Here is a 26,622-nt window from a genome sequence, read left to right as displayed (position 1 = left end):
CTCACCCAAAGTAGACTTAGTTTACCAAGATGAGCTCTTATCCAAGTATAAGCTTTAACTTGCTTGTAGACACGTGAGGGGAAATAGGAGTCTGAGGTGGCAGGATTTACCACTAGAGTCCTACTAAGACTGACCCTCCTATTTCTTTTGGCTCTAGATTTAGGCCATGGCTGCCAACCATGAAATTTTTTCTTCATGGAATATTAGTTTACCAAGTGTTAAGATGAGGGTTGGTAGAGCGGGGGATGGAGAGAATTGAGAGGACATCAGTAAGGAGATGGTGTGAAGTGGAAGAAAAAAAAAGGAAAAACAAGAACTCTATATTTTGAGTAGAGTTTTTTCTTTTCTGTTCCAAGTATAAATGATTAAATATAACACTAACTCTAACAGCTTAAGCTTTTGGAGTAATTCGTCGTTTCGCCTTTTCCCTCTCTTTTTCAGCCACTTCTCACTCACTGGTCGCCCATGACCCCTGATTCTATCCTTCTCATGCCCTCATTGTCTCTCTTTCACCACTTGATAAGCTAATATTCAATGGAAAAAACTCATGGTTGCCAAAGATGGCCTTATTGACACATCTACTTCTTTCTTAATGTAAAATACTTATTATGGGGAGATGAAGAGCTTAATTTCTCTCAGTCAAAGTAACTAAATCATTAACTACGCAGTGCTAGGCATCATTGTCATAAGCTGTTTGGATACAAGGATTTTATAATCAAGATTAGACTTGACAAACTAAAAGTTTGATTCTATAAGCTAAAACCCGGACTGTACCTTTTAGGATTGTAAAATCCAGGATTTTACGATCCTAGATTATAAAATCCATGTATCCAAACGGCCCCTAAGTAAGACTACAATTCAATTACAAATCTTGGTTACTTTTTTGTAACTTTGTGTTAAGATAAAATCTATTTGAACTAGTTTCAATTAAGGAAATTCTTAATTGTGGAGCATGAACTAATCCTCACAAAGTTCAGTAAGAAGATGATAGTGCTGGACTAAGTGCCCCTAAAAATGGAATTTCGTCCAATAAAGTAAGGGGAAGATTTGAAAGATATTTGAATGACCATAACATGGGGCTTTTTTTGCATGGGTCCCGCTTGCAAAAAGTCTAAGAATGTTTTCCATATCTGATTTGGTTCATTTAAGTAGCATCTTGGTTCATATCTTAGTGGAGAATAAATAGGGAAACAAACTATAGAATAAAGAAAGAGAAATTAGTGGAGATACTTGAAGAGAAATTATAGGAGATCTTTTAGCAAAGAAAAGTAACACGCATTTTCTTTTGGTATGGAACAAAAAGAAAAATGCCCAAGACTCCTTGGAAAACGTCCATAGCTCTCTCTCTTTTTTTCTCTCTCTTCTAGTTTTGTGAAAACTAATCAAGCTCTATCAACAAAGGTTGTTTATCCCATCCAATATTCTGATTTAGATCAAAATATAAGTGAGAACAATAGTTGTTCTTCAACGTTTTGTGTGAAACAAAGGATCCCATCGGATCAACTTGCGGGTTCATGGTGTTTGGAACCTTCGCGAACATTCGAGGAGTAGATCAAAAGGACGGTTATTCTTCTCTAATAAAAATAAGGTAATTATTTGTTACATGTCCATTTATTTGATCACCATCAGAAAATCTAGAACTTAGAATTCCTGGGCAGAGGGCAAAATTGTTGGAAAATTTTTGTTCTACGCGATTTTATTGTGCTGCGTGTAATGATTTTGCCCGGGGGTTACAACCCTTCTAACAGATAGACCTCTTGGGTCCTTAGGAGCATGTATCCTTGATCAATAATCGAATTGGGAAGCTGATCTCGAAGTTCATCAGATTCATAGTCATGGATGTCCTTTTATTTCACTTGTTTTCTTATGCTCCATCTGAGATATTAGTCACCCCTCTCTTATGTTCCTCAGATTGGGTGGTTTCGTAATCTTGAATGTTTTATCTTTCTCTTAATCTAATAAACTAGTAGGGGTCCTCGCCAAACCCCAGCTTACCTAACAAATAAAAAATCTAATCATCACAATGTTGGCCTATTATTCTTGGCCTCACCCTTATCGAACGATCTACACCCTTCGTGTTTTAAGCCGGTGATTCATTGCATGCCTCAACTTTGCTTCTTTTTTTTTTATGAGCAAAAAGGGTAACCCCACTCCATTTTAGGGCGGGACTAATCCCTATGAATGCGCCCAATCACCCATAAACCAAGCGCATCTAACGACAGGGGATTCGAACTCTCGTCACTGGGGAGCATACTCATGCATGACTTCAAGCCAAAGAGCCACACCCGTCCAGGTTCAAGCCTCAATCTTGCTAATGGGATCTCCTTTCAACATGGGTCCTGGACCCACAAGTCGCCCGCCGATAACTAATTTGGATCAATGGTCGATCACAAAGACTGCGAACTAATTCCTATTTTAATTATTCACACGATCCTTTGTTTGGGCCTACGCACATAGTCACATAGTTAGCATGACTAGGGTCCCATTATGTGTGGGGTGCAAAAGCATATTGGTTAGCCCTTTCTCAATGTCAGAAGAGAAAAGACTGATAATGTATTATTAATACACGATAATTTCTATGTTTTGTGCGCGTGAAGTCCAATATTTTTCAAAAGTACTATGGGCCCACTTCATAGGATGATCCAAACGGACCAAACCATTCATTTGTTGGGCCACAATGTAAATAGGCTGTATGTAACTAGAAAATCATTTCCATAGGATGACCACAATCTTCCGATCAGTACACAATATTTACAAAGATGTAATTTCCAATATTGGTTCGCTTTCTGGAAGGCAACCGGGTACCAAACCAACTTAGAATGTTTTAAAGCAAAAAAAAAAAGAAAGAGGGAAAAATACACTTAGACCCCCTTGGTTTCTGACACATTCAACTTAACCCCTAATGTTTACAAGTAGACCCCATGTGGTTTCAATTTGTGTAAGGTAGACCCCCTCAGTTGACGGGCCCTGACATAATAGATAGGGTGTGCCCAAAAAATCAGCTCCATCGGATCATCCTAACCCTTCAATCTGTGGACGAACCGTCAACTGAGGGGGCCTACCTTATACAAATTGAAATCACAGGGGGTCTAAGTGTATTCCCCCCCCCCCCCCCCCGGCAAAAAAAAACTACATTTTTAGAAGAAAACATTCAAAATGCATGTTAGAAGTATTAAGCGTTTTTTTTTTGGCAAACTTTTCAACTTTACACCCACTGTCTTGTTGAAATGACAAAATTACTCCTAAGAATGAACACATTTTATAATGGGGCTATTTACAACTACCTACTATAAAATAGAATGAACACATTTTGTAGAGAGTTTCAAACTCTCCAATGTGTAGCTCTTCACCTGTACTGACAAATGCTCACACTATAACTACTATATGAAGAACCCCTCTCAGTGAAGAATGCAAACAAGATCTACTTTGATTCAACTCATTAATTGAAATACAAATTCAAACCGCATTTTCTCCAAATTACACTTCTAAAAAGAGCCCAAAAAGTATATAGAATTAGGGATGCTTCTAGACCTATTCTACATGATTTACTCTCCATCTAGACTAGACTTTCTTCAGTATCTGTCCTAACAAATGGCAACCTTACTTTTCCTAGAAACTTGGTATCAAATCACAATTAATCCTTATGACAAAAAGATACATGAAATAAAAATAAAACCAAAGAGAAATTTCGTTCAAGTTTGCACTAGATTTCACAGCAGATGTGGAAGATCGATTCTGCAATGAGAAGACATCCAATTCTTTGTTAGAAATTTTCTTCTTTGTTTGTTCCTAAACTAAGATGTTTAGCGGTCTATGTTAGTTTAGAATTCGAAAGAGGACCGTGGGTCTCTATTTGTAGAGAGAAAATGCTAAAAACATTATCGCTGTTAGTTCTTTTCTAACAATCACTTTTTGGGCCTCACTATGGTGTGGACGTGATAGTGCCCATTTATCCGATTGGAGAACAGAAGGTTTTGAGAACCGATTGTGAGTCCAATACCCATTATTTGGACTCAAAATTAAATTTGATTTTGATTCCAATAATCGGTTATTGACTAACAATCGGTTGTCAAAATCTAAAACAAACAGGGCCTTTAGGTTCTGCTATATGAAGCTAAAGCATTGATTTTTGTGGGCTTTAATCTTTCAGATGAAAGATTGTTGGAAAATTTGTTGAGGGTACTGTTGATGATAGAAAACAGAAACTTGTTGCTTCAAGGCGTGATATCACTTTCCTTAAGACAAGATTCGCCCCCACTAGTAGTGTGCAAAGGGGATCCGCGAATTGCCTCCAAGATACAATGAAGCATAGTAGGGAAGCCCTACTAATGTTTGATGACGCGTAGCACTAGCGGAATCAAACCCGAAATGCCCTTCCGAAATTTCAAGCCTTAGAGAAATCTCTAGATTCTGTTTCTGCAGAAAAACAGTATCTAGAACAGTAAACAAAAGAAAAACAGTATATAGAAATACTTGGGGATTTTTGTAGGAGTGTAGAAGAGAGTGTAAAATCAGTCAGAATTGCCAATTCGATTTCTATCTAAAATGACTGAAGTTTGCACATTTTTTATAGACCATCTGGTGTCTTTTCAGTGTGAAAAACACCTCTACAGGGCACCTTTCCAGAATGTTTGAAATCTGACCGTTAGATCGCACCCATTGATATTGAACGGTCCTGATCGATCCTAGATGTGACTGTTGGCTTGAGTAAAACCTCTCTCCAACCCAGTCATCGTTAGATCAACCATCTATGGTGTGGATCGCACCCCCTTGGCACATGACCGTTGGGGAAAGGGACACAACCCATTTGATCACACCCTTTGACCGTTGGAGTCATGGGCCCGTTGGGCCGACCGTTAGGCCCGAACCGAAACGGGCCCACCGTTAGGCCCGAACCGAAGCCCAACCCAACTGAACCATTCGGCTTGATGGGCCTGCGAACTATTTGACCCACCCATCCGACCGGTCCACCTTCATCTTGATCCAACGGTGCAGATCAAATCTGGAAAAATTAAAGGCTCCAATCGCTCCTCGCGACGTTGCGTACGTGCGAAGTGCAAAGTGCGCCTAAAAAAGCGCCAATAAAGCGCCACTATGCGCCCTATAGCCCATTGCCCACGCCGCGCGCGCGCGTGCGCGTGCGCGTGTGCGAACGGTGCGTTGCACCGTCCCGCGGGTCCAACCCAATGTGCAATCAACAAGAGTTAGAAAAGGTAGTGCTTTATAAGCCCTTCTCTTTCTTTTCTCTCATCCGATGTGGAACTATCTTTTCAACTACACTTCTACATCCTTTTGTAAAAGCAAATATTTCCAAGAAAACATTTTCTTTTTCCCAAACGCTTTTGATAAAACATTTTCCAAAACACTAAAACATGTAATATACATGATTTTGAAAATGCAAAATCACTAACAATCCCCCACCATTTTCAAAATCAAAGAAAATTTTCTCATCAGGCTTGGAAATCTTATGCATAGATGAAGGTATCTCTCGATTTGAACCTTCACTTAGTGAGGACATATCAAAGTTAACCAGAATTGCATAGTAGACGTATCTTTGAACTAGCTATTCTATTTGGTTAACCGGATACGTCTCACATACAAGATTTCACCTCTTTGGGCAATTTCTAAAACCGACACATGTACTGGCCTTGTGTCTATATCTTGGTTTCATGAGCGCTCTAGAGACTAGCCAGGTCTCATAGGAAGCGGCACCACTTCCACACTCACATAGGTAGGCTTATCAAGAGTGCCCCTGTAACTAAAACACTCCAACACTATGTTATAAGCCTATTAAGAGTTTAAATACTCAGCCTTCTCCTTTTAAACATTACAGGTACCAAGCACTTTACCCTGGGATGGCAAATAATACAGATTATAGTGCTTGCAATCACTCCATATGATGTACTTGGACTCATTGAACTCAAGACTTGATGTTTATTCAAGTGTTGAGTTGATGTTCCATCATTGGTGACTATTGGTTAATGGCTTTAACCCCATCCCTAATGATGTTTTACACACCAGATCTCTTGCAAGAGCTTTAGTGAATGGATCGGCCAAGTTTTGGCTCGATCTCACAAAATCAATAGTTACTACTCCATTAGTAAGTAACTCTCTTATAGCACTATGTCTAAGTCCTATATGTCTGGACTTACCATTATAAACATGATTATATGCCCTTGATAGTGTGGCCTGACTATCACAATGGACATAAATCGATGGCATTGGTTTAGACCATAACGGAATTTCCAATAACAAATTCCGAAGCCATTCCGCCTCTTTACAGCATGCTGCCAAAGCTATAAACTCTGCTTCCATAGTTGAAGTTGTTATGCATGTCTGTTTCTTAGAGGCCCAGGAGATTGCTCCCCCACCAAGGGTGAAAATCCACCCACTGGTTGATAAATGGTCTATACGCTCAGTTATCCAACTAGCATCAGAGTATCCTTCTATTACAGTTGGATACCCACTATAACATAAACCATAGTCTATAGTTTTCTTTAAATATTTTAAAACTCTATAGACTGCATTCCAATGAGAAAAACTAGGATTACTGGTAAACCTACTAAGTTTACCTACAGCATATGCTATGTCTGGCCTAGTACAAGTCATAGCATACATAAGACTACCAATTACACTAGCATACCCTAGTTGAGAGATAGTCCTGCCAGTATTAAGATACAACTTTATATTTGGGTCAAAAGGTGTTGAAATGGGTGAACATTCAAAATGGTTAAACTTTTTAAGAACTTTCTCAATATAATGTGATTGTGTTAGAATAAGACCATTGTCCTGTCTTATGATTCTAATACCCAAAATCACATCAGCTTCACCCATATCTTTCATATCAAAGTTTTGAGAAAGATATGATTTAGTACTTTGAATGCTTGCAATATCAGTACCAAAAATTAACATGTCATCAACATATAAACAAATAACAACACCTTTGCTGCCCTTAAATTTACTGTATATACATTTATCTGATTCATGTATCTTATAACCATTTGACACTAAGACTTTATCAAATCTTTCATGCCATTGTTTAGGGGCTTGCTTAAGCCCATACAAAGATTTGATAAGCTTACATACTTTATGCTCTTGGCCTGGCAGAATAAATCCCTCAGGTTGTTCCATATACACTTCTTCATCAAGTTCACCATTTAAGAATGCGGTTTTAACATCCATCTGGTGAATGTGAAGTTTGTATATGGAAGCAAGGGCAATCAACACTCTAATGGTAGAAATCCTAGCAACAGGTGCATATGTGTCAAAGTAATCAATACCGGGTTTTTGAGTAAACCCTTTGGCAACTAACCTTGCCTTAAACTTTTCTATGGTCCCATCTACATTGATCTTCTTCTTGAAGATCCATTTACATCCTATAGGTTTAGACCCAGGTGGTAGATCAACCAAAATCCAAGTTTTATTACCCATGATAGAATCCATTTCGTCATTAATTGCTTCTTTCCAAAAAGCAACATCTTGTGACTTTATGGCTTCTCCATAGGTTTGAGGGTCACTTTCTATGCTTAAGTTTAACAAGACAGAACCTTGGAGTTTTTCCCTTGTCCCTTCTACCAGGTAGGTTACAAAGTCAGGGCCAAAACTCCTATCCCTTCTATCTCTTGAACTTCTTCTTATTTTACTAGGTTGTACACTAGGTTCACCAACTTCTGTTTGTGATTCTAAAGGATGATCTACAGAAGTTGTAGGTTCAATTTCTTTAGGAATTGAAGTGAACCTATTTTCATAGAAAAATGCATCTCTAGATTCAATTATGGTATTGACATCTATGAAATCATTAGGTTTTATAACTAAGAACCTATAGGCCTTACTGTGACTAGCATATCCCAAAAAGATACACTCAATACCCTTTTCACCTAATTTTCTTAACTTAGGTTTAGGAACTTTAACTATAGATCTACAACCCCAAACTTTAAGGTAACTTAAGTTTGGTTTCCTTTTCTTCCACAATTCATAAGGGGTTATATTAGATTTCTTACTTGGTACCCTATTCAAAATGTGACAAGCTGTAAGTAAGGCTTCACCCCAAAAACTTTTATTTAAACCAGAATTAACAAGCATAGCATTAATCATTTCAGTAAGTGTCCTATTCTTCCTTTCTGCTACACCATTTTGTTGTGGTGTATAAGGGGCAGAAGTTTCATGGACTATGCCTACTGATTCACAGAAATGAGGAAAGTGATATTCACCACCTCTATCTGATCTGAGACATTTAATGCTTGTTATACATTGGTTTTCTACTTCAGTTTTATAAATCTTAAATTTTTCTAAAACCTCATCTTTATGACTAAGTAGATAAACATAACAGTACTTAGAATAATCATCAATAAATGTAACAAAGTACTTTTTACCTCCCTTTGTGGGAACACTATGTATGTCACATACATCACTATGAATTAAATCTAACAAGTTAGAAGTTCTATCTACTTTAGGAAATGACTTAGTGATTATCTTGGTTTGCATGCATGTTTTACATCTATCTACTAAGTCATTTTCATATTTAGGAATTAAGGTTAACTTAACCATATCATTCATTTTCCTAGTATTTACATGTCCTAAACGATTATGCCATAAAGATAAAGAAGAATCCAAAACATAAGCAAAGACATTCACTTTATTGATATTAAGTTTGAACATCCCTTCATACATATATCCCTTCCCAACAAAAGTACCCCCCTTAGAAAGAATGAACTTGTCAGATTCAAATACAAGTTTGAAGCCATTCTTGTTGAGAATGCTTCCAGACACTAAGTTCTTTCTAACTTCTGGTACATGGTAGACACCGGTTAGAGTGAGTCGCTTGCCGGATGTGAACTCAAGTTCCACCTTGCCCTTCCCTTTGACTTCTGCTGTCGACGAATTTCCCATGTATAACACGCTTCCATCTTCAACTGTTTCATAAGTTGAAAACAGGTTCCTGTCTTTACAGACATGCATCGTCGCACCAGAGTCAATCCACAAATCATTGCCATCTTCAAGCATATTTGCCTCTGAAATCATGGCGACAAACTTTTCTTTGTCTGTTGGTGCACCCGACTTCTTATCCTTAAGAAGTCGGCACTCACTCTTGTAATGGCCTGGTTTGCCACAGTTGAAACAAGCACCCTTTCTTTTCTTATTCTTATTAGTATTCTTTTCAGGGTGTTTGTTTCTCTTCCAATTGCCTTTTCTTTGTTGGTTCGAATTCTTGACATTTTCCACCAAATGGATCTTAGAGGATACAGTTTCATTTTCTTTCTTGTCTCTGATTCTTGACTCTTCCTCAATCCTGAGGCATTGAGCCAAGTCTTCAATAGACATTTCCTCTTTCTTGTGTTTTAGACTTTTTCTAAAGTCTTTCCAATTTGGTGGAAGTTTGTCAATAATTGACAGGACAATGAAGGAATCATCAAGAAGGATGCCTTGCAAATGAATTTGATTAATTACATGTTGTATTTCATGTAATTGATCAATAACAGACTTATCATCTACCATTTTAAAATTTAAAAATTGACTCACAGTGAATTTCTTGCTACTGGCGTCTTCCGCCAAGTATTTGGCTTCAAGTGCATTCCAGATTTCACTTGCTGATCCCATGCCTTGATATATGTCAAATAGTGTATCTGACATAGCATTTAGGATGTGCCCTTTGCAAATGTAATCATCCTGTTCCCACTTCATCCTTGCACGAGCCTCCGCCAAAGTTTCATTTTCATTTGCTGACGGCTTTAGAGTGGTGAGAACATGGACCACTTTGAGTGATGTCAAAATGAAGTGCAACTTCTTCTGCCAGCGCTTGAAATTTCCTTTGTCGAAACGTTCGAGTTTGACAAAGTCTTGGGTCATTTGACGAACTGAATAAAGTGCCATTGAAACAACAGTAGAAAATCTTGTCTTAAGATTGTTGGAAAATTTGTTGAGGGTACTGTTGATGATAGAAAACAGAAACTTGTTGCTTCAAGGCGTGATATCACTTTCCTTAAGACAAGATTCGCCCCCACTAGTAGTGTGCAAAGGGGATCCGCGAATTGCCTCCAAGATACAATGAAGCATAGTAGGGAAGCCCTACTAATGTTTGATGACGCGTAGCACTAGCGGAATCAAACCCGAAATGCCCTTCCGAAATTTCAAGCCTTAGAGAAATCTCTAGATTCTGTTTCTGCAGAAAAACAGTATCTAGAACAGTAAACAAAAGAAAAACAGTATGTAGAAATACTTGGGGATTTTTGTAGGAGTGTAGAAGAGAGTGTAAAATCAGTCAGAATTGCCAATTCGATTTCTATCTAAAATGACTGAAGTTTGCACATTTTTTATAGACCATCTGGTGTCTTTTCAGTGTGAAAAACACCTCTACAGGGCACCTTTCCAGAATGTTTGAAATCTGACCGTTAGATCGCACCCATTGATATTGAACGGTCCTGATCGATCCTAGATGTGACTGTTGGCTTGAGTAAAACCTCTCTCCAACCCAGTCATCGTTAGATCAACCATCTATGGTGTGGATCGCACCCCCTTGGCACATGAAGTGCAAAGTGCGCCTAAAAAAGCGCCAATAAAGCGCCACTATGCGCCCTATAGCCCATTGCCCACGCCGCGCGCGCGCGTGCGCGTGCGCGTGTGCGAACAGTGCGTTGCACCGTCCCGCGGGTCCAACCATGGGTTCAACCCAATGTGCAATCAACAAGAGTTAGAAAAGGTAGTGCTTTATAAGCCCTTCTCTTTCTTTTCTCTCATCCGATGTGGAACTATCTTTTCAACTACACTTCTACATCCTTTTGTAAAAGCAAATATTTCCAAGAAAACATTTTCTTTTTCCCAAACGCTTTTGATAAAACATTTTCCAAAACACTAAAACATGTAATATACATGATTTTGAAAATGCAAAATCACTAACAAGGTCCATCTGGCATGTGATCATGACAATGTGGGTCACCACATTGATGGCCCACAATATCAATGGCCCCAATTACACGGACATGTCTCCCCACATCGGACCCAATTTTGATCATTAGGATCGAACCTAACAGCGATAGGGCATGACTCATTTTTAAATCCAAAATTTTGAAAGCTTATGCCCTGTCGTTTGGGATTATGAAAACAGATACCCACCTCGCAATATATCAAGTGATTATGTGAACATTCCATCTTACCACGCATGATTGGATATCATCTGAGCCACACAATAGCTTCCCATTAAGTGTATCAATGGCTTGAAATGCTCCGCTTCCCTCGCTTCTCTGCATTCAAGAAGAAAAAAAGGCAGTTAATATCCCTAACATCTCGAAACACAATAATCATCTCCATTTTCTAAATCATAGAATCATTAAATTGCATTTTTAGCTAGTTAATTAAAGTAAATATCTAAATTGCTTAGAAAATAATTGCATTTCCCAAATTCTAAGTGAGAGTTCATGATCTAATCGATCACCATTTGATCTGAGCCATAGGATTGGTTGATCGGGGAAGAAGAATTTTTGCTAATAAACCCATTAAATTGCATTTTAGCTAAGTAAACAAAAGAGCTAGTTAAGTGTGCAATCAAATTGTATTGTGGGTGCAATTTGTGTGTAAATATGCAATCTAAAACTGCATTTTCTAAACTGTATTTAGAAGCTCATCATCTAAATCACACAAACTTTGATCCGATCTAAGATCGAATGTTGCATAATGTACGGTTAAGATCATTCCAACGTCGAATAGAAATCAGAGTTGGAAACAATTCACCTTGTAATAATTGACTGCAAGAAAGTTAGCCCATCTATTGCCGGACGCATTGTAACATGTATGAAGCATATTGATGAGATCCACTGAATTAATCTTGCATGTATTTTCCTTAATTGGGAATGTCTGGAAATAATTCACTAAAACTAGTGATTTAGTTTTATCTGACATAGGCTCCGATTCCGACCGATTAGGGCAACTTGCCGGCTTCATTCCGCCATCGCCATCTATAAAATCATAAAAATCATGAGAAAAATGTCTCTCTAGTAAAGTATAAACAAAATAAAAATGAAGCATATAAAGGGAGATGATATTTCCATATTCTTTTTCCAGCATTTCCATCCCCTTTTGTTTGTCATTTCTTAAAAAATGACTGTATTTTGCCTCTTGTTTACGTAAGTTATTTTCATGAAAAAGAAAATAAAAGTTGGTGATAGTGAAAAGCAAATGGTGTGGAAAGATCACTTGTCATATGTAAAATAATAGTATTATGAGCTGTTATACTATGGAGCTCACATAATTGGAGAAACATGAGCAGACATAAGTAATCCAAACCATTTATATGCTAGATAATTCTAATATGTCATATTGCCATGGATGGGCCATGCACAAACAAGTCTCCCCCACAATCAGTTTTAATATTTTTTTGATGGGTAAGCTGGGGTTAGGCGGACCCCTACCAGATGTATTAATAAAATAGAAAAGATACACGGGAAGCTTGAAAAGCAAACATGCAGAAGGGACCTACAACAAAGAGACAAAAAACCAAAATGGCCAAAGCAAACAAGACCAAGCAACAACACTGCCAGAGGCAAGAGACCTCCACACCCCAAGAGGATCTCAACAGCCCAAAGGAGGGGGGGAAAGCAAGGACCCCCACAACAAGGCCCAAAGCCGCAAACATTAACCTGACTTTAGAGGGGCTTTTGAAATGGAGGGAAGCACACAGGTAGGAGATGGCCGAAGGAACGAAGCTGGGGATTTCACTTTCTTATCCTTCTTTCTCTGAACAGATTGCCATGAACCATCTGTCGAGGAGGGAACCGAAGGGGAAGGAGCTATTGAAATAGAAGTCTCCACAATAGGATCAGAGTCAATGCCTTCAAGAGCTGAGAATTTATTTCTGAATTGAATAGAACTTTTATAATGAGGCACTGCTGGGCTAAAACTGGTTCGGGTAGGAGCTATTGGAGTAGAGCTGCTTGCCAAATTTCGATTAGGGGCTTCAATATGAGGGAGGACTGGACCTGAAGTCCCCGAATCAGATTTGTTAACTGGTCTCCATTCCTTTTTTGGCTGAGGATGAGCATGAGTTGATTGAAGGTGGCAATCTTTGGTACTGTGACTGAAGTCTCTACAAAATGAACAGGGGCTAGGCTTCCAATCGTAGTCTATTTGACTGAAGTCTCCATTCCTTTAAAATGAAGTTTTGCTAACAGTGGTTACGACTATGGGGTGCAACTTGGGTCGGGTCAGGTTGGGATTTTGCTAAAAAATGAATTGGAATTAACGCCCGATTTTTTGGTAAAAGGTCAACCCCGATTCCCAAAATTCGACCCCAATTGCACCCCTAGTTATGGTCTATACACCAAGTTTTTGTGTATACTTTCAATCAATACTCGAATCAATGATACCTAGAGCTCTTTTAGTAAGATATCTAGAAAAGTTCCGAAAAAGTCACCACAACCACAAGGTCCTCCAAATGCACAATGATCTATACTCTAAATTTAGCTAATGGTGTTTTCCAAATAAAACTAACATAGAAATACCCAAGAAAACGAATACTTACATTGATTTTCAACCATGTAGTTCCATTGATAAGCTATTCCTTCAGTATCTTGCTTGGATTTGATCGAGGTGAAGACAAGGAGGCGCTCGTTATTAGTAACCATGTTGCTAATTGGAGGCCAATCCTGACCATTTTCGGGCATCTTCGACAAAGGAAACCAGTATTTAGACAAACCCGAATTGTTAAACAATTTAGTTAGTCCATTTGCCTCAACGTAGTCTTGTAAGATTAATGTGATGATTTCTGATGGATTCGCCGATAGAAAAGTCTCAATTTCTTTCATAGTATCCATAGCTGGTTCCTAGTGACACAAAAAAAAAGTGATATTAGACGTGATATTTTCACCACATTTCCCAACATTTTCACCCTTTTTTGTTTGTCTACTCTTGAAATTGGTGAGATACATCGTTGGGGTTCCACGTGAAAGCAAAAAAATCCAACATAAGAAAAGTGAGAGATGTGGATGGGCTTGTAAGTGCTTGGTTACCCTCCCCTTAAGGTCTAGCTTTTAAGGGTGAGTTTTACCTGGGTCCTAACAAGTGGTATTAGAGCCGGGGCATGGTAACCCTGGTGTACATTTGAGGACGGAGAAAATCCCTTGGGAAGATCTCGGTAACCTCGGTACACTCTAGAGGACATAGAAAATCCCTCAGTAAGATCTCGCAATTCCAATGAAAGAGATGGATGTGCTTATAAGGGATTGGGCACCCTCCCTTTAACCAACTGTTATGATCTCGACCACGTGATCGGGTATAAGGAGTAGATGAATCCGGGCAATCAAGGATGTGATCTTGAGCCAAATAACTTAGCTCTCGATTTTCCTTCTTGTTCCTCTGTTTACCTATTTTGAGAAACTCAAATGAGGAAGCTAAGAAGATGATGGGAAGATAACAGTTTCTTCGAGGGAAACTAGCCTCCATAAGCAATTGCATGAACTGATAATAATCCTTCATTACAATGCCTTTAGCCATTATAACCACAACACTGAAACAGTTAAAACCACAACACCTACTCTTCTATTACCCATTTACCCACTATTATACTAGCAGTTACCCACTACTTTCACCCACTAACTAGACTAGCATTTACCCACTACCTGTACCCACTAACTAGACTAGAAACCTCCCAACAAGGATGGCCTCACTTGACTCCAACTAACTCTAACTACAAGACTCCCATGACTCACCATGTTACTGTAAGTTACACCCACTCCTCTTGCATACATGTACATTTAATTATTTAAAAACATGTCACATAGCATTATTTACAGACACATAACATTCCTCCCCACTAAAATTCACCCTTGTCCTCAAGGGTAGCTTCATGTAACCTCCTTGTTCTTCTCCTCGTTGGCCACATCATCATCTTCTTCATCTGTCCAACTCCCTTCAATAAGAAATAGCTTTTTTGCACCGATGCCCAGGGCCGAACTTCTCATTGCAATTGAAACATAAACCTTTGGCCCGACGCTCGCTTAGTTCCGCTGGTGTAAGTCTCTTGATGGCCATTGTTGAGTTGTTGGAATTAATTATGTTGGTGAAGGGCATTCTTGTTGCTGATTGATTGCGAGCTTCATACAAACGAGCAAGGCCAATAGCCGATGATAGATTAGCTGGTATTGCGGCTCGCACGTCCACCTTAATTTCTTCCTTGAGGCCGCTAACAAAACAACCAACTTGTTGTTCCGGTGTCAAACGTCCAGCACGCATTAACAACAATTCAAACTCCGTTTGGTAATCTTTCATCAAACCAGTTTGTTCCAGCTTTGGTTAAATCACCAAAGAAATCCTGATATTGTGTAGGACCGTATCTCCACTTGAAGCCCTTCCTTGAAAGCCTTCCATGAAACAAGTCCTTGTTCATCCTTCATTAATTGGTACCATAACTGTGCATCCCCTTCTAGGTTGAAAGAAGCAAGTGGAACATGTTCCTCTTCTGGAGTTTGATGAAAATAAAAAAATTGATTAGCTCTGCAAATCCAACTTGTAGGATCTTTGGTGTCGTTGAATTTAGGAAAATCCAACTTCACCATCTTCGGAAGGTAGGTGCCAGTGGACACCACCGTAGCGGTTTGGTTCTGTCCGCTATTGGTTCTTCCTCCCGCTCTTCGTTGTTGGTTGTTGGATGTCTCACCCGGATCTTGGCTGACAGTAACATTGTCTACGCGAGTATTGATAGCAGCAAAAATATTTTGCATGTTGGATGTCTCACCCGGATCTTGGCTGACAGTAACATTGTCTACGCGAGTATTGATAGCAGCAAAAATATTTTGCATGTAATCCATCATTTCCTTAAATTTGCACTCTTGATTCACCTTCAAACTTCCCATCTCAGATTCCAATCGATCTAGGCGTTGGTCCGCCATGCCTGGCTCTGATACCACTTTGTTATGATCTCGACCACGTGATCGGGTATAAGGAGTAGATGAAACCGGGCAATCAAGGATGTGATCTTGAGCCAAATAACTTAGCTCTCGATTTTCCTTCTTGTTCCTCTGTTTACCTATTTTGATAAACTCAAATTAGGAAGCTAAGAAAATGAAGAGAAGATAACAGTTTCTTCGAGGCAAACTAGCCTCCATAAGCAATTGCATTAACTGACCATAATCCTTCATTACAATGCCTTTTGCCATTATATCCACAACACTGAAACGGTTAAAACCACAACACCTACTCTTCTATTACTCATTTACCCACTACTGTACTAGCAGTTACCCACTATTTTCACCCACTAACTAGACTAGAAACCTCCCAACAAGGATGGCCTCACTCGACTCCAACTAACTCTAACTACAAGACTCCCATGACTCACCATGTTACTGCAAGTTACACCCACTCCTCTTGCATACATGTACATTTAATTATTTAAAAACATGTCACATAACATTATTTACAGACACATAACACCAACACCTAGCTTTTAAGGGTGGGTCTATAAAATGAGTTGCACTAGATCATTCCTCTGCTACAAACAGAGGACTGATATCACACCACCACATTTTGATAACGACACGACTCACTTTGTCTTACACATTTTAAATTATCTTTCCACTACCGTTACAACTTAAAATGCTAAAGATGCTATCAACATCCAATCAAAAAAGTGAAAAACAAAGTGTGCACTGCAATTATCAAAATATGGTAGCGCGGATAGCATATTAGTCTAGTATAAATTTTGAATATTTGAGTCACATATTTTTTAAAGTATTGAAGGGAAATGATACCGCAAAGGACACACCGATTATCTAGTCCATGCACCCATCACCAATGAGTATTGGAGAACATATAAACCAAATAATCCATTTGGTAAAAAAGGAGTTTTATTATCAAAATAAGGAGATGTGGATATCATTTCCCTAATAATAATAACAATAATAAGTAGAAATACTACTAGTAATAATAATAAGATACTCACAAATGCATTGAAACTAGAGCATTTTCCTCCACTAGCATGGCACAACCATACATCTCCTTTGAAATCATAGGTATCCAGCATTAGGGCTCTCACCCCATTCTGCAAATAAAAATTAAGCTAAAATAAATCAATAATTATTTATTTCGGCATCAAATAACATATTTATTCATCTAAAATATATGCATGCTTTAAAAAATAAAAAAACTTACATTTAATTGTTGGGTTATATTGTCCTCCTGGTTTGTCACTGCAAATCGAGGGACGCCCGTGTGAGACGGCTCGCCATCGATCGCAAAAGAATTGTGTGTTGTCAAGAACGCGTATTTGTTGAAAGGTAATGAATTATTCTGCAACCAAAGTATATTTGCATGATTTTAGTTACTAATATAAATACACATACACATATACATTTACGGAAAATAATTTAATTTGTAAATAAGGACCAATTTTTTTGGCGGCGTCCAAAGAAACTATAAGTCACTCTTATAACCTTTATGGGTTTTGAAGTTAAATATGATTATATGCAAATGATGTTTCTAATAGTATTAGAAATGACTTAGTTAATGACTTTGAAAGAAGTCTTAATGTCCCCATTTGCAAATAAGATTAACTTAAAATAATCTTATATAGCACCAATTTTAGTTTCACCCTAACAATGATTAATTCCCAACCTTACATCTATGAAAAAAATTCCAAATTATCAGCCATGTAATTGCTCCACTTAAGATATCCTACAACCTAGGTTCCCTTAAACTTAGGGTAATTTATGAAAGTAGAAGAAGAACATAGGAAAGAAAAATAAAATTATAGAGTATAAGAAAACTACCAGTAGCTTGAATGGATCTGTTACTGTTGATCTTACGCATCTAGTGCCGGAAAATCCTTGCCTGCAGGAGAAGCAATACAATCCTGTCTCACAATCATTGTCCGACGAACATTTGTCGAGAAGCTGCGATTATAAATTAATTAAAACTAAATTGAATAAAATTCAAATAAACTTAAGAACAGAAAGGCTATTAAAAGAAAAGAAGAAAGAAAAATACAGACCTTGCACTCTCCATTAGAACATGCAGAAGCTATACTGAGGAAAGCTGAAATGATAACCAGAAGTAATTTTCCCAAAAGACCCATATGGGAAAAAATAACAGTATCTTTGATTTTAGATGATGAGAGGGGCTTAGAATGGTTGTTAGATAAACAACCATGAAAGAAAGGAACAAAACCCATTTGGGTTTGCTCAATCTCTGATTGAGAAACCACACGAAAGTGTGAAAATATAGAAATATGCTCTTGTTTTACTTTTTCACATTAGGCAGGAATTCACTATTTTTTGGAGTGTTTGACGGGGATTATTGAAGTTAGAAGGAGTGGGGGTTGTTATCTGAGATTAGAAGAGAAGAAAATAAGGACTTTGGGTCAAGTAAAAAGAGTAGTACTTCATAGTTCACGCAGACTGGATTGACTGTTAGGACTAACACCAACGACAAACAACAACCACAGGAAAAAGATTAATTTAATATCAATCATAGGACGTTGGGGTCTCTTTGGAACCCATTAATACTATTTTTAAAGGGAAATGATATCAGAGAACAACCATGTTTAAATAACTGCACAAACTCAGCTTGTCTTTTCTTTTCTAATTGGCTTGTGAGTTGTGAGAGCTTTTTGAAAATAAGTGTAATAATCTTTGACGTCTCATTAAATAATAGAAGACAAGATGGGATAGTGCAATTATTAAAGCATGGTTGTGCTGATATCATTTCCTTTTCTAAAACTATTATAAACATTATTTGCAAATAGAGGAAACAGTTCCTACACATATGTAATTATATAAGATTATATGGAAATTATTTTTAACATAGTTCTAAAATTCAAATTCTGAATAGACTCCAAAGAGGGCCAACAAGGGTTGACTCAAAAACCCGATAAAGACCCAAAAAAAACATTGAATCCGGCCATCATGCAGGTGCCATGCTTATCTTGTGTGACAACACTACAGAGCGAGTTGCTCTTCTAGGTGGGCGGTAAAAATAGATGAGTTAGAAATATATGTTAAACAACCAATTACTCCAAAAGCTTAAGCTGTTAGAGTTGGTGTTATTTAATCATTTACACTTCAACAATAAAAAGATAGTATAAAATCAATAGATAAGTAGAAAAAACAATTTAAGTGTACATATAACAGTTAGGAAAAAGCAGTATAAGATGATAGTTCTACCTTAAAATTTCAATGAAAAATATCAGAGAGTTAGACAAGTATAAACTTTTTAACAAAGTGTGATTGCAGAGATTTGACTATTTTGTGCAAAGTTTTTAAAAAAAGATTAAAGGATTGGGCAAACAGTACTAAGACCTAGGTTTTAAATTTCGGTTTCGGTGGAAATCTTGTAAAATCACGGAAACGTATGAAAACTTTTGCAAATAATGAAATTTTAAGATGAAACTTTGGGAAAGGCTACAATAAGCGTATATACATATTTAGAAATCACCACGTAAACAAGATAATCATCCATCACGGTTTAATCACATCGAACACATGGTGACATGCGTTGTCGCACATGTATGGAATAGTAAAATCCAATCTTAAAAAACACGGATGTGGGTCAATACACAGTCGAAGAAAATCCTAGTCGACTAAGCAGCACAACGAGGTCGAGTACTCGGTTAACGCGGCTGAGCACTCGGTTGACGCGGTCATAAGTCGGGAGAGTCAAAAGAGTTTTGATTAACTTTGTAGGGCAAAACGCGAAACGAGGCAGCAAAATGCAGAACGCGGCCAAGGGAAAAGGGAGTCGACTCAAGGGAGTCCACAATGATGCAGACGAGTTTTAAAACTATGGTAAAGTCACTAAAGAGGTACAATGTAGTGATGTAGAAGAAATAATAATGACAAGTCTCAACTCCAACCCTATGTCAATATCGCATAGAACTACGAGGTATTATTGGTCCTATGCCGATCTGACATCACATGCATAAGATACGGTTGCTTTGCTGTATGGTTCATAATATTTCCTTTCAAATATCATTCCCTACATGAAATGAAATGCAAATAATAACATATTTTCATTTTTTTTTGGGTGATGATATTTTCACCCCCCTACAGTACTTGCACACCCCCCTTATAACCTGATTTGACGGGAAAAGTGGGCAACTTTATGTCAAATCACGTTATAAGGGGGGTGTGCAAGTATTGCAGGGCGGTGAAAATATCATCTCCCTTTTTTTCTTTTTCTTTTTGTCATACCGACCATTTTAGTCGAATTTTTGGAATTTTCATCAAAATTTCAGAAAAATAATGATATAAAAGGAAATCATGGTGATTTCATTTCGGTGGGGATGGAAAGGGAGATATTTGGAGATATTTCGGTCATTTCAGGGAAATTCTGGGAAAATTTGAAACCATGACCAAGACTATAGGAAACTACACTCACATACAAAAGTTTCTAGAGCCTTTTTCACGTTTTGGAAGGAGGTGGGCTCACAATAAAACTCTTCTATCTCTCTCATGCGGCTATTGGGCATGGCCATTCCTTTGTCAAGTCAATTGACATAGTAATCCACGTTGTGGGCCATAAAATTCGATAATACATGCCAAATTTGACTTCCAAGTTCCATATTTCCATCTCCCATATTTTTTTTTGAGGAATGATAGATGCAAAGGCGCCCTTGCATAAAGGGCCGGAAAAGGGCCTTCGATTGGATCCACGTCATTAAGTGCAACGAAATTTACTTTCTCAACCGACTTTAGAAGGTTACTAAAAATGATGTGGATCCAATCAAGGCCTCCTTTCTGGCTCTTTATGCAAGGGTGCCCTTGCATCTATTTTATATAATTTTACAGACCATAAATATATCCATGGTCCACAAGGATCACCAGTGTAGTCTACACGAACCAGTCCTTACCCTAGCTGCAGGGAAAGTAGGAGCAACCTTTTGGCGAGTAGACTCGGGCGATTCAATGATCAATGATAGTCAATTTTTCATGTAACTTGGCGAGTCAAATGATTTTTGATTGACTTGGTAGGACAAAAATTGGACTCAGGACAAGACTCAGGCCAACTTCAAAGATCGTCAACTCGGGCGAGTTGACGATTGAGTGTGGGAGTTTTTAAACAGTGCTTACTTGTATATCTCTCCCACCAGTTACATTTTCATAACCACATTAGCACATAGAAAAACTAAAATGGAGGAATTTCATTTTCTTCTACTTGTTCTGAGCCTCTTTTCCTGCTTCATGGGCAGTTCTAGAGCTCTTGGACCATCTCCTCCTCTCAATTCGCTGAAGGTGAGGCTACTTAAATCCAAGTAAAACTCATCATCTTCTTATATTGTACTAAAAATTGTCATTGTTGGTGTTCTCTTCTATTTGAGATCTCCACTTTTTTATGAAGATAACAATTTTATTAAATAATAATGGATTACATGTGCACTTCAAGGGGCAAGGATTGCCCCATATAAAATGATTCACTAGAAGCTCCTCATTTGGCTAAGGGATTAGCCAAATCATTGGAACTTCCAGTAATAAGATAAAAAGAGCAAACACAAAACAAACACATAACTTTTATTTCATCAATAAGATTAGCGAGTCTCCATGGACCATTGTTAGTCCCTTTAGCCCATAAGACTCTGTTAGAGGAGTCAGTTTCCATTTCCAATCTACATTCCATTTGTCTAAAGAAAATTGTCAATCTTTGATGGAGTGCGTGAATTGTTGTCAATCATCACTTCATTTATAAGCTTTGCTGTAATTGTTGGTGCTAACCCAAGTATTTCAATGCAGAAGAAGAAAATTTTTAAAGCAGGATTCTCAAATGGGTCTAGTTCCTTCAAAGGGAAACATAGGAAGATATCATATTCAGAGATACATTCAGCAACAAATGGTTTCAATTCAGAAAATCTGATAGGCAGGGGGGGTTCTGGGTCTGTTTACAGAGGAATTATAGTTGGTGAACGTGGAACAGCCGACGTGGTAGCTATTAAAGTCTTTGACTTAAAACAGAAACAAGCCTTGAAAAGCTTTGTAGCAGAATGCAAAGCTCTAAGGAGTATTCGACATCGAAATCTTGTGAAGATCATCACGTCTTGCTCAAGTATTGACCACAGAGGAGTTGAATTTAAGGCTGTTGTTATGGACTTTATGATAAATGGTAGTTTGGATCAGTGGTTGTATCCCGAAAACATGTCGGGGTCGGGTTTAAGTCTAATTCAGAGACTGAACATTGTTATAGATGTGGCTTCTGCCGTGGATTATCTGCACCATGACTGTGATCCTCCTGTAGTTCACTGTGATTTAAAGCCGAGCAATGTGCTTTTGGACACTGAGATGATTGCTCATGTTGGGGATTTTGGTCTGGCAAGGCTTCTCTTTCAAAATCATTTGAAGAACCAGAGTTGCACAATTGAACTAAAAGGATCCATTGGGTACATTGCTCCAGGTATTGAAAGATAATTGCTTTAAAATTCAGCGACTAAAAACCACACAAAAGAATACTAAATCCCCTTTCTCCTTTCTTTGAGAGAAAAAACTGCAATTTCTTTCGTGGGTTTCTGAAAAATTACCACAACAACCCATTACTTATATTGTTTAGTATCTGAAATTTCATTTCTGGGTGTATGAGAAATTATAACAACCTGTTACCATGTTATTCATTTTCTGCAATTTCATTTCTAGTCTTACTGAAAAATTATTACTACCCAATACCATGTTGTTCAGTATCTGTAAAACCATCATACTGATTTCAATTTCTGGGTTTTCACAAAAAAAAAGTGCCCCATTTTCCATTCTTTCTTATCTGGGTGAGAAACTGCACCTTCATTTATGAGTGTTTGAAAAACTTTCACAACACTAAATTGTTCACTAAACCTCTCACAAACTTATGGATGTTACTCTCTTTTTTACAAATTGAAATACCGCAATTTCCTTTCATTCTTTTCTGTGAGCAAGAGACTGCAATTTCATTCATGGTTTTGATAAAACAACAGAACCCATTACATCATTGTTTAGTATCTCAGAAAAACGTCCTAGGGGTTCTGAAAATTTCCAGGTTTTTTAATATTTTTTGCTCTGTTTCCTAAGATCAACCCATTTAGATACCATGACTACTATAGTTTCAATCAATTCAACAATTGATAGTATGGTTTTATGCATTTTTTTATCGTCTCTTAATGAGCTTCTATAGATTTACAACTCAAGTTTTCCATCTAATCTTCTTTCATGGTCACCAGAGTATGGTTTTGGTGGCAAAGTGTCGACAAGCGGAGATGTCTACAGTTTTGGGATTCTATTGCTGGAGATTTTTACAGGAAAGAAACCTACTGATGAAGTGTTTAGGATTGGACTAGACATGAACAAGTTTGCAACCGCGGTGCGTAGAAATCAAGTTACAGATATTGTGGATCCAAGTTTGCTGGAAGATAATAGCATTTTTACTGACAGAATAATTAACATTAATCCCCATACCATCGCAAACAGCACCAGCAGCAATAACAGTACTAGCAGCACCCAACACAATACATATAACGTAATGGAATCCAACTGGCGAAGTAGAAAAGAAGAGTGTCTGGTAGCTCTGATAAGACTGGGTTTGTCTTGTGCAACAAAATCGACTAAAGAGCGTCCAAGCATGAGAGGAACTCTATCAAAGCTGCGTTCGATAAAAAGTTCTTTGTTACAGTTGAGAGGGAACCATGGTTGTTAAATTTGCCTAGGCAACTAAATAACACCTTCTCCAACAGCTTAAGCTTTCGGAGTAATTGGTTGTTTCACACCAAGACTATGAAGAGGTAATGTTAGAGAGAGAGAGAGTGTGTGTTCATTTATTATTAACTGGTACAACTTACAATAATATTCAGTAGTTTAGTACACATATTGATGGTTGTATTTGTAAGATATATTGTTAAAATAGATACAGAGGACTTTGGTCGCAACTTCAGGCCCTGAAATGATCCTCTTCACATTCTTATTGGAGCAAAAAATGGAACGTATGAACTAATCCTAGAGATTATACAACATATTAGAAAATAACTACTTTATAAATGAAAAAGATTGTGACAAGGCCTAGTCTTGAAATCTTTATCGGGTTCTCTCATTGGTGATATCTGCAGTGAAGCTAGAGATTACATCTTGGTTGCCCTCTTTACTTCTCTTCTTTTCTGGGCTTCTGCACTTTGTTGTAATTTATTCCTATTCTTTGAATAAATTATCCTTTCACAGAGCAAAAAGAAAAATAAATTGAGTGGATTCAATTGATTACCCAATAAAAGGGTATACTCTGTCCTTCACAGGACTTAATTTCCTATTATTGCAATATAACTCCAAAGAAGATTCATTAAAATTGAGTACATAACACTCAAGGGTAAAAGACCAAGTAATTACAAAAAAACCAGTTTGCCCTCTTTGTTTCCTCTATTTTATTTCTATTTTTTTCATCTCAAGCTTAGCCGACCCCAACTAGCTTGAGACAAAGGCTTAGTTGAGTTGAGTTTTTTCATCTCAAGCTTAGTTATTGCACCGCAACTACCGCTTCAAATCAGAAGAATATGAAGAGAAAGAAATGGCGATGTATGTGATGAAAACATGATCAAAATATGGTAAAACCCACATCCTCAAAAGGAAAGCTTATAACTATTCACTGACCTCTTGAATAGTACATCAAAACTTCATATATAGTCCCAAAACATCTTAAAACCCTAGTTTAATCCTATCCATGGTGTATAATCAATTCCAACCTGAATATCAACCTTTTTTCCTGGTAGTTAAGCTGGATTGAGCCTCTGACCTCAATGTTGGAGAACAAAGCCTTAACCAACTAAGCTAGAGGCTCAACCCAACCTGAAGATCAACCCTAATTCTATTTTAGAGCAACCCAAAAATAAAAATAGTGTCTTACATATTGTTGTCTTATAACACTATTCATATTTTCACTACATTTGGCCCACCAAAACCAGCATCCAAATTTAAAAATAAATAAATAAATATAAAATAATAATAAATCACATTTACCAAGCCTGCTAATTTTGTAATGAACATTACTCTGCAGGGCTCACTGCTGATGTTAGCTTGATGTTTCGAAAAGCGTCGGGCTTACTTTTGCGTCTCGGTTGACCCTTTTTTTCTCTTTAATCATCATTGCTGAAGGATTTGGCTAAATGTGTTAAAAGGCTATTTTGTTTAGTTTTGTAGTTACATATAAAGATAGCTCTAGTGGGGTCACAAGGTTATATAGTCAGCTTGCCCATAATTCAGAATGTTTCAGTGGATTTGGAGTTACTGCATTAACCTTTGACACAAGATGCCTCTCAACCTTTTATTTTTTTGGAGCTCCCTATGAAACAACCAATTACTCTAAAAGCTTAAGCTGTAATAGCTGGTGTTATTTAATCATTTATACTTCAACACTCCCCCTCACATGTGGCCCCTCTTTTTTTAGGTTGGCCATAGTATACACATGGCACATGTGGTCCCTCTCTTGGGTTGGCCGTACACATGGATTTTTAATATCAAGGAGTTGTTGGGTTTTGAACCAGGACCTACCATGAGGCTATAGCTCTGATGCCATGTGAAACAACCAATTAGTCCAAAAGCTTAAGCTGTTTACAGTTGGTGTTATTTAATCATTTATACTTCAACACTCCCATTACAGTTCTCTCCAAAAATGGGGGCAACAAATTGAAGGGTTAGGATAATCATGTAGCCTCCATTTTTGGGGCTATGGGTTATTTACGCCCGGGACCAAAAAAAATGAATGGTCTAGATCATCTATTCATGTGGACCCTGTTGTAACCTTTTTTTTTTTTTTTTTTGGCGCGCCGGGGGGGGGTCTAAATAATATGCTTACTCTAGAAAGACATTATAAAAAGGGAAGTGATATATCGGCCTCTTTTGATCACCAGGAACACCCCCTGTCAGTGTTTGTGGCAATCAGGGCATTGAATTCTTTTGACATAAGTACAACAGACCCTCTTTAGTCATTATACACTGACAAGGGGTGTTCCTGTTGATAAAAAGGGGTGGATATATCATTTCCCTATATAAAAAATTGACTTGAATCTTACCTTGTTTTAGACTAAGAAAGAAAACCACACAGTGGCAGTGATATTTGCCTTGTTAAATATAACAATACCAGAATTATTGTCTTTAATCTGTCAGAGTTTCTAGATAATATTGTGATTTCAAGAAACTCTGACAGATTAAAGACAATAATCTTGTGATTTCAAGTACCCTCCAAATCAATCTTGTGATTTCTTTCCTTTTTTTATAAGCAATCAGCTTTTGATATTATTCAAGGATTTTTTAATCAATAAAAATATCCTTCGATTGAAGAAACTGTTTTTTTTTAATTGTATTTCGTTATAAGTGCTCAAATCAGGGACTGACCGACCAAACCCATACGGGAATTTGAGAAACTCTCTGATTCAAGCAATCAGGTATCTGAATTCAGCTGAGATGTCTGCATCAAATGGGGACTCTCTACCCTTATTAATTGAAAGCTTTTAGATGAAAAATATAACATTCCATTATAACACTATTGAATCCAAAAAAGGGTTTGAAAAGTGCAACAGTCTATACTGCAACAAAAATTGAATTTTGGTGAATCCACGAATCTTTGTTTTTGAAGTATGTTTTGGATTGTCACACTGGTACATGTACTGATGCAACATACACTAGAACACAAATGCTAATCAACTGTGGGCTCGGA

The 26,622-nt window shown here is 37.6% G+C and overlaps 2 protein-coding genes across 3 annotated transcripts; one reads left to right on the top strand and one right to left on the bottom strand.

The window, feature by feature from the left end:
• Positions 1-3,402: 3,402 nt before the first annotated feature.
• LOC143851096 (PI-PLC X domain-containing protein At5g67130-like) lies at positions 3,403-18,289 on the bottom strand. Of its 2 annotated transcripts, none has more exons than XM_077360422.1 (8): positions 17,972-18,289; positions 17,751-17,873; positions 17,134-17,271; positions 16,925-17,023; positions 13,511-13,811; positions 11,725-11,948; positions 11,151-11,237; positions 3,403-3,735 (listed from the first exon to the last, which is right to left on the bottom strand). In XM_077360422.1, the coding sequence occupies exons 1-8, from the start codon at positions 18,149-18,151 to the stop codon at positions 3,610-3,612; spliced, it is 1,278 nt and encodes a 425-aa protein (XP_077216537.1). In that variant the 5' UTR covers positions 18,152-18,289; the 3' UTR covers positions 3,403-3,609. The 2 variants fall into 2 exon arrangements, with proteins under 2 accessions (XP_077216537.1, XP_077216539.1); XM_077360424.1 differs by having other exon boundaries at positions 3,595-3,735; positions 11,110-11,237; positions 17,972-18,288.
• A 2,789-nt stretch (positions 18,290-21,078) lies between these two features.
• Positions 21,079-23,622, top strand: LOC143850110 (putative LRR receptor-like serine/threonine-protein kinase At3g47570). The gene is made up of 4 exons (XM_077359413.1): positions 21,079-21,209; positions 21,705-22,359; positions 22,907-22,968; positions 23,104-23,622. Exons 1-4 carry the CDS (start codon positions 21,108-21,110, stop codon positions 23,620-23,622), a joined length of 1,338 nt encoding a protein of 445 aa, XP_077215528.1. The 5' UTR covers positions 21,079-21,107.
• Positions 23,623-26,622: the final 3,000 nt, after the last annotated feature.

This window comes from Tasmannia lanceolata, unplaced genomic scaffold (assembly GCF_043159265.1).
Source record: "Tasmannia lanceolata isolate RefF3 unplaced genomic scaffold, GAP_Taslan_0.1 ptg000018l, whole genome shotgun sequence".
Lineage (NCBI taxonomy): Eukaryota > Viridiplantae > Streptophyta > Magnoliopsida > Canellales > Winteraceae > Tasmannia > Tasmannia lanceolata.
The sequence above is the reverse complement of the archived record's forward strand: the minus strand, read 5'-3'. Positions and strand labels throughout refer to the sequence as shown.

Coding starts and splice junctions, on each gene's coding strand:
- LOC143851096 (XM_077360422.1), bottom strand. CDS start 18,151: ATGGGTTTTGTTCCTTTCTTTCATGGTTGTTTATCTAACAACCATTCT. Junction 17,272..17,750: donor CAGATCCATTCAAGCTACTG/GTAGTTTTCTTA, acceptor CTTTGGTTGCAG/AATAATTCATTACCTTTCAA. Junction 11,949..13,510: donor CTACATGGTTGAAAATCAAT/GTAAGTATTCGT, acceptor ATGATTTTATAG/ATGGCGATGGCGGAATGAAG.
- LOC143850110 (XM_077359413.1), top strand. CDS start 21,108: ATGGAGGAATTTCATTTTCTTCTACTTGTTCTGAGCCTCTTTTCCTGC. Junction 21,210..21,704: donor CTCCTCTCAATTCGCTGAAG/GTGAGGCTACTT, acceptor ATTTCAATGCAG/AAGAAGAAAATTTTTAAAGC. Junction 22,969..23,103: donor GGGGTTCTGAAAATTTCCAG/GTTTTTTAATAT, acceptor GAGCTTCTATAG/ATTTACAACTCAAGTTTTCC.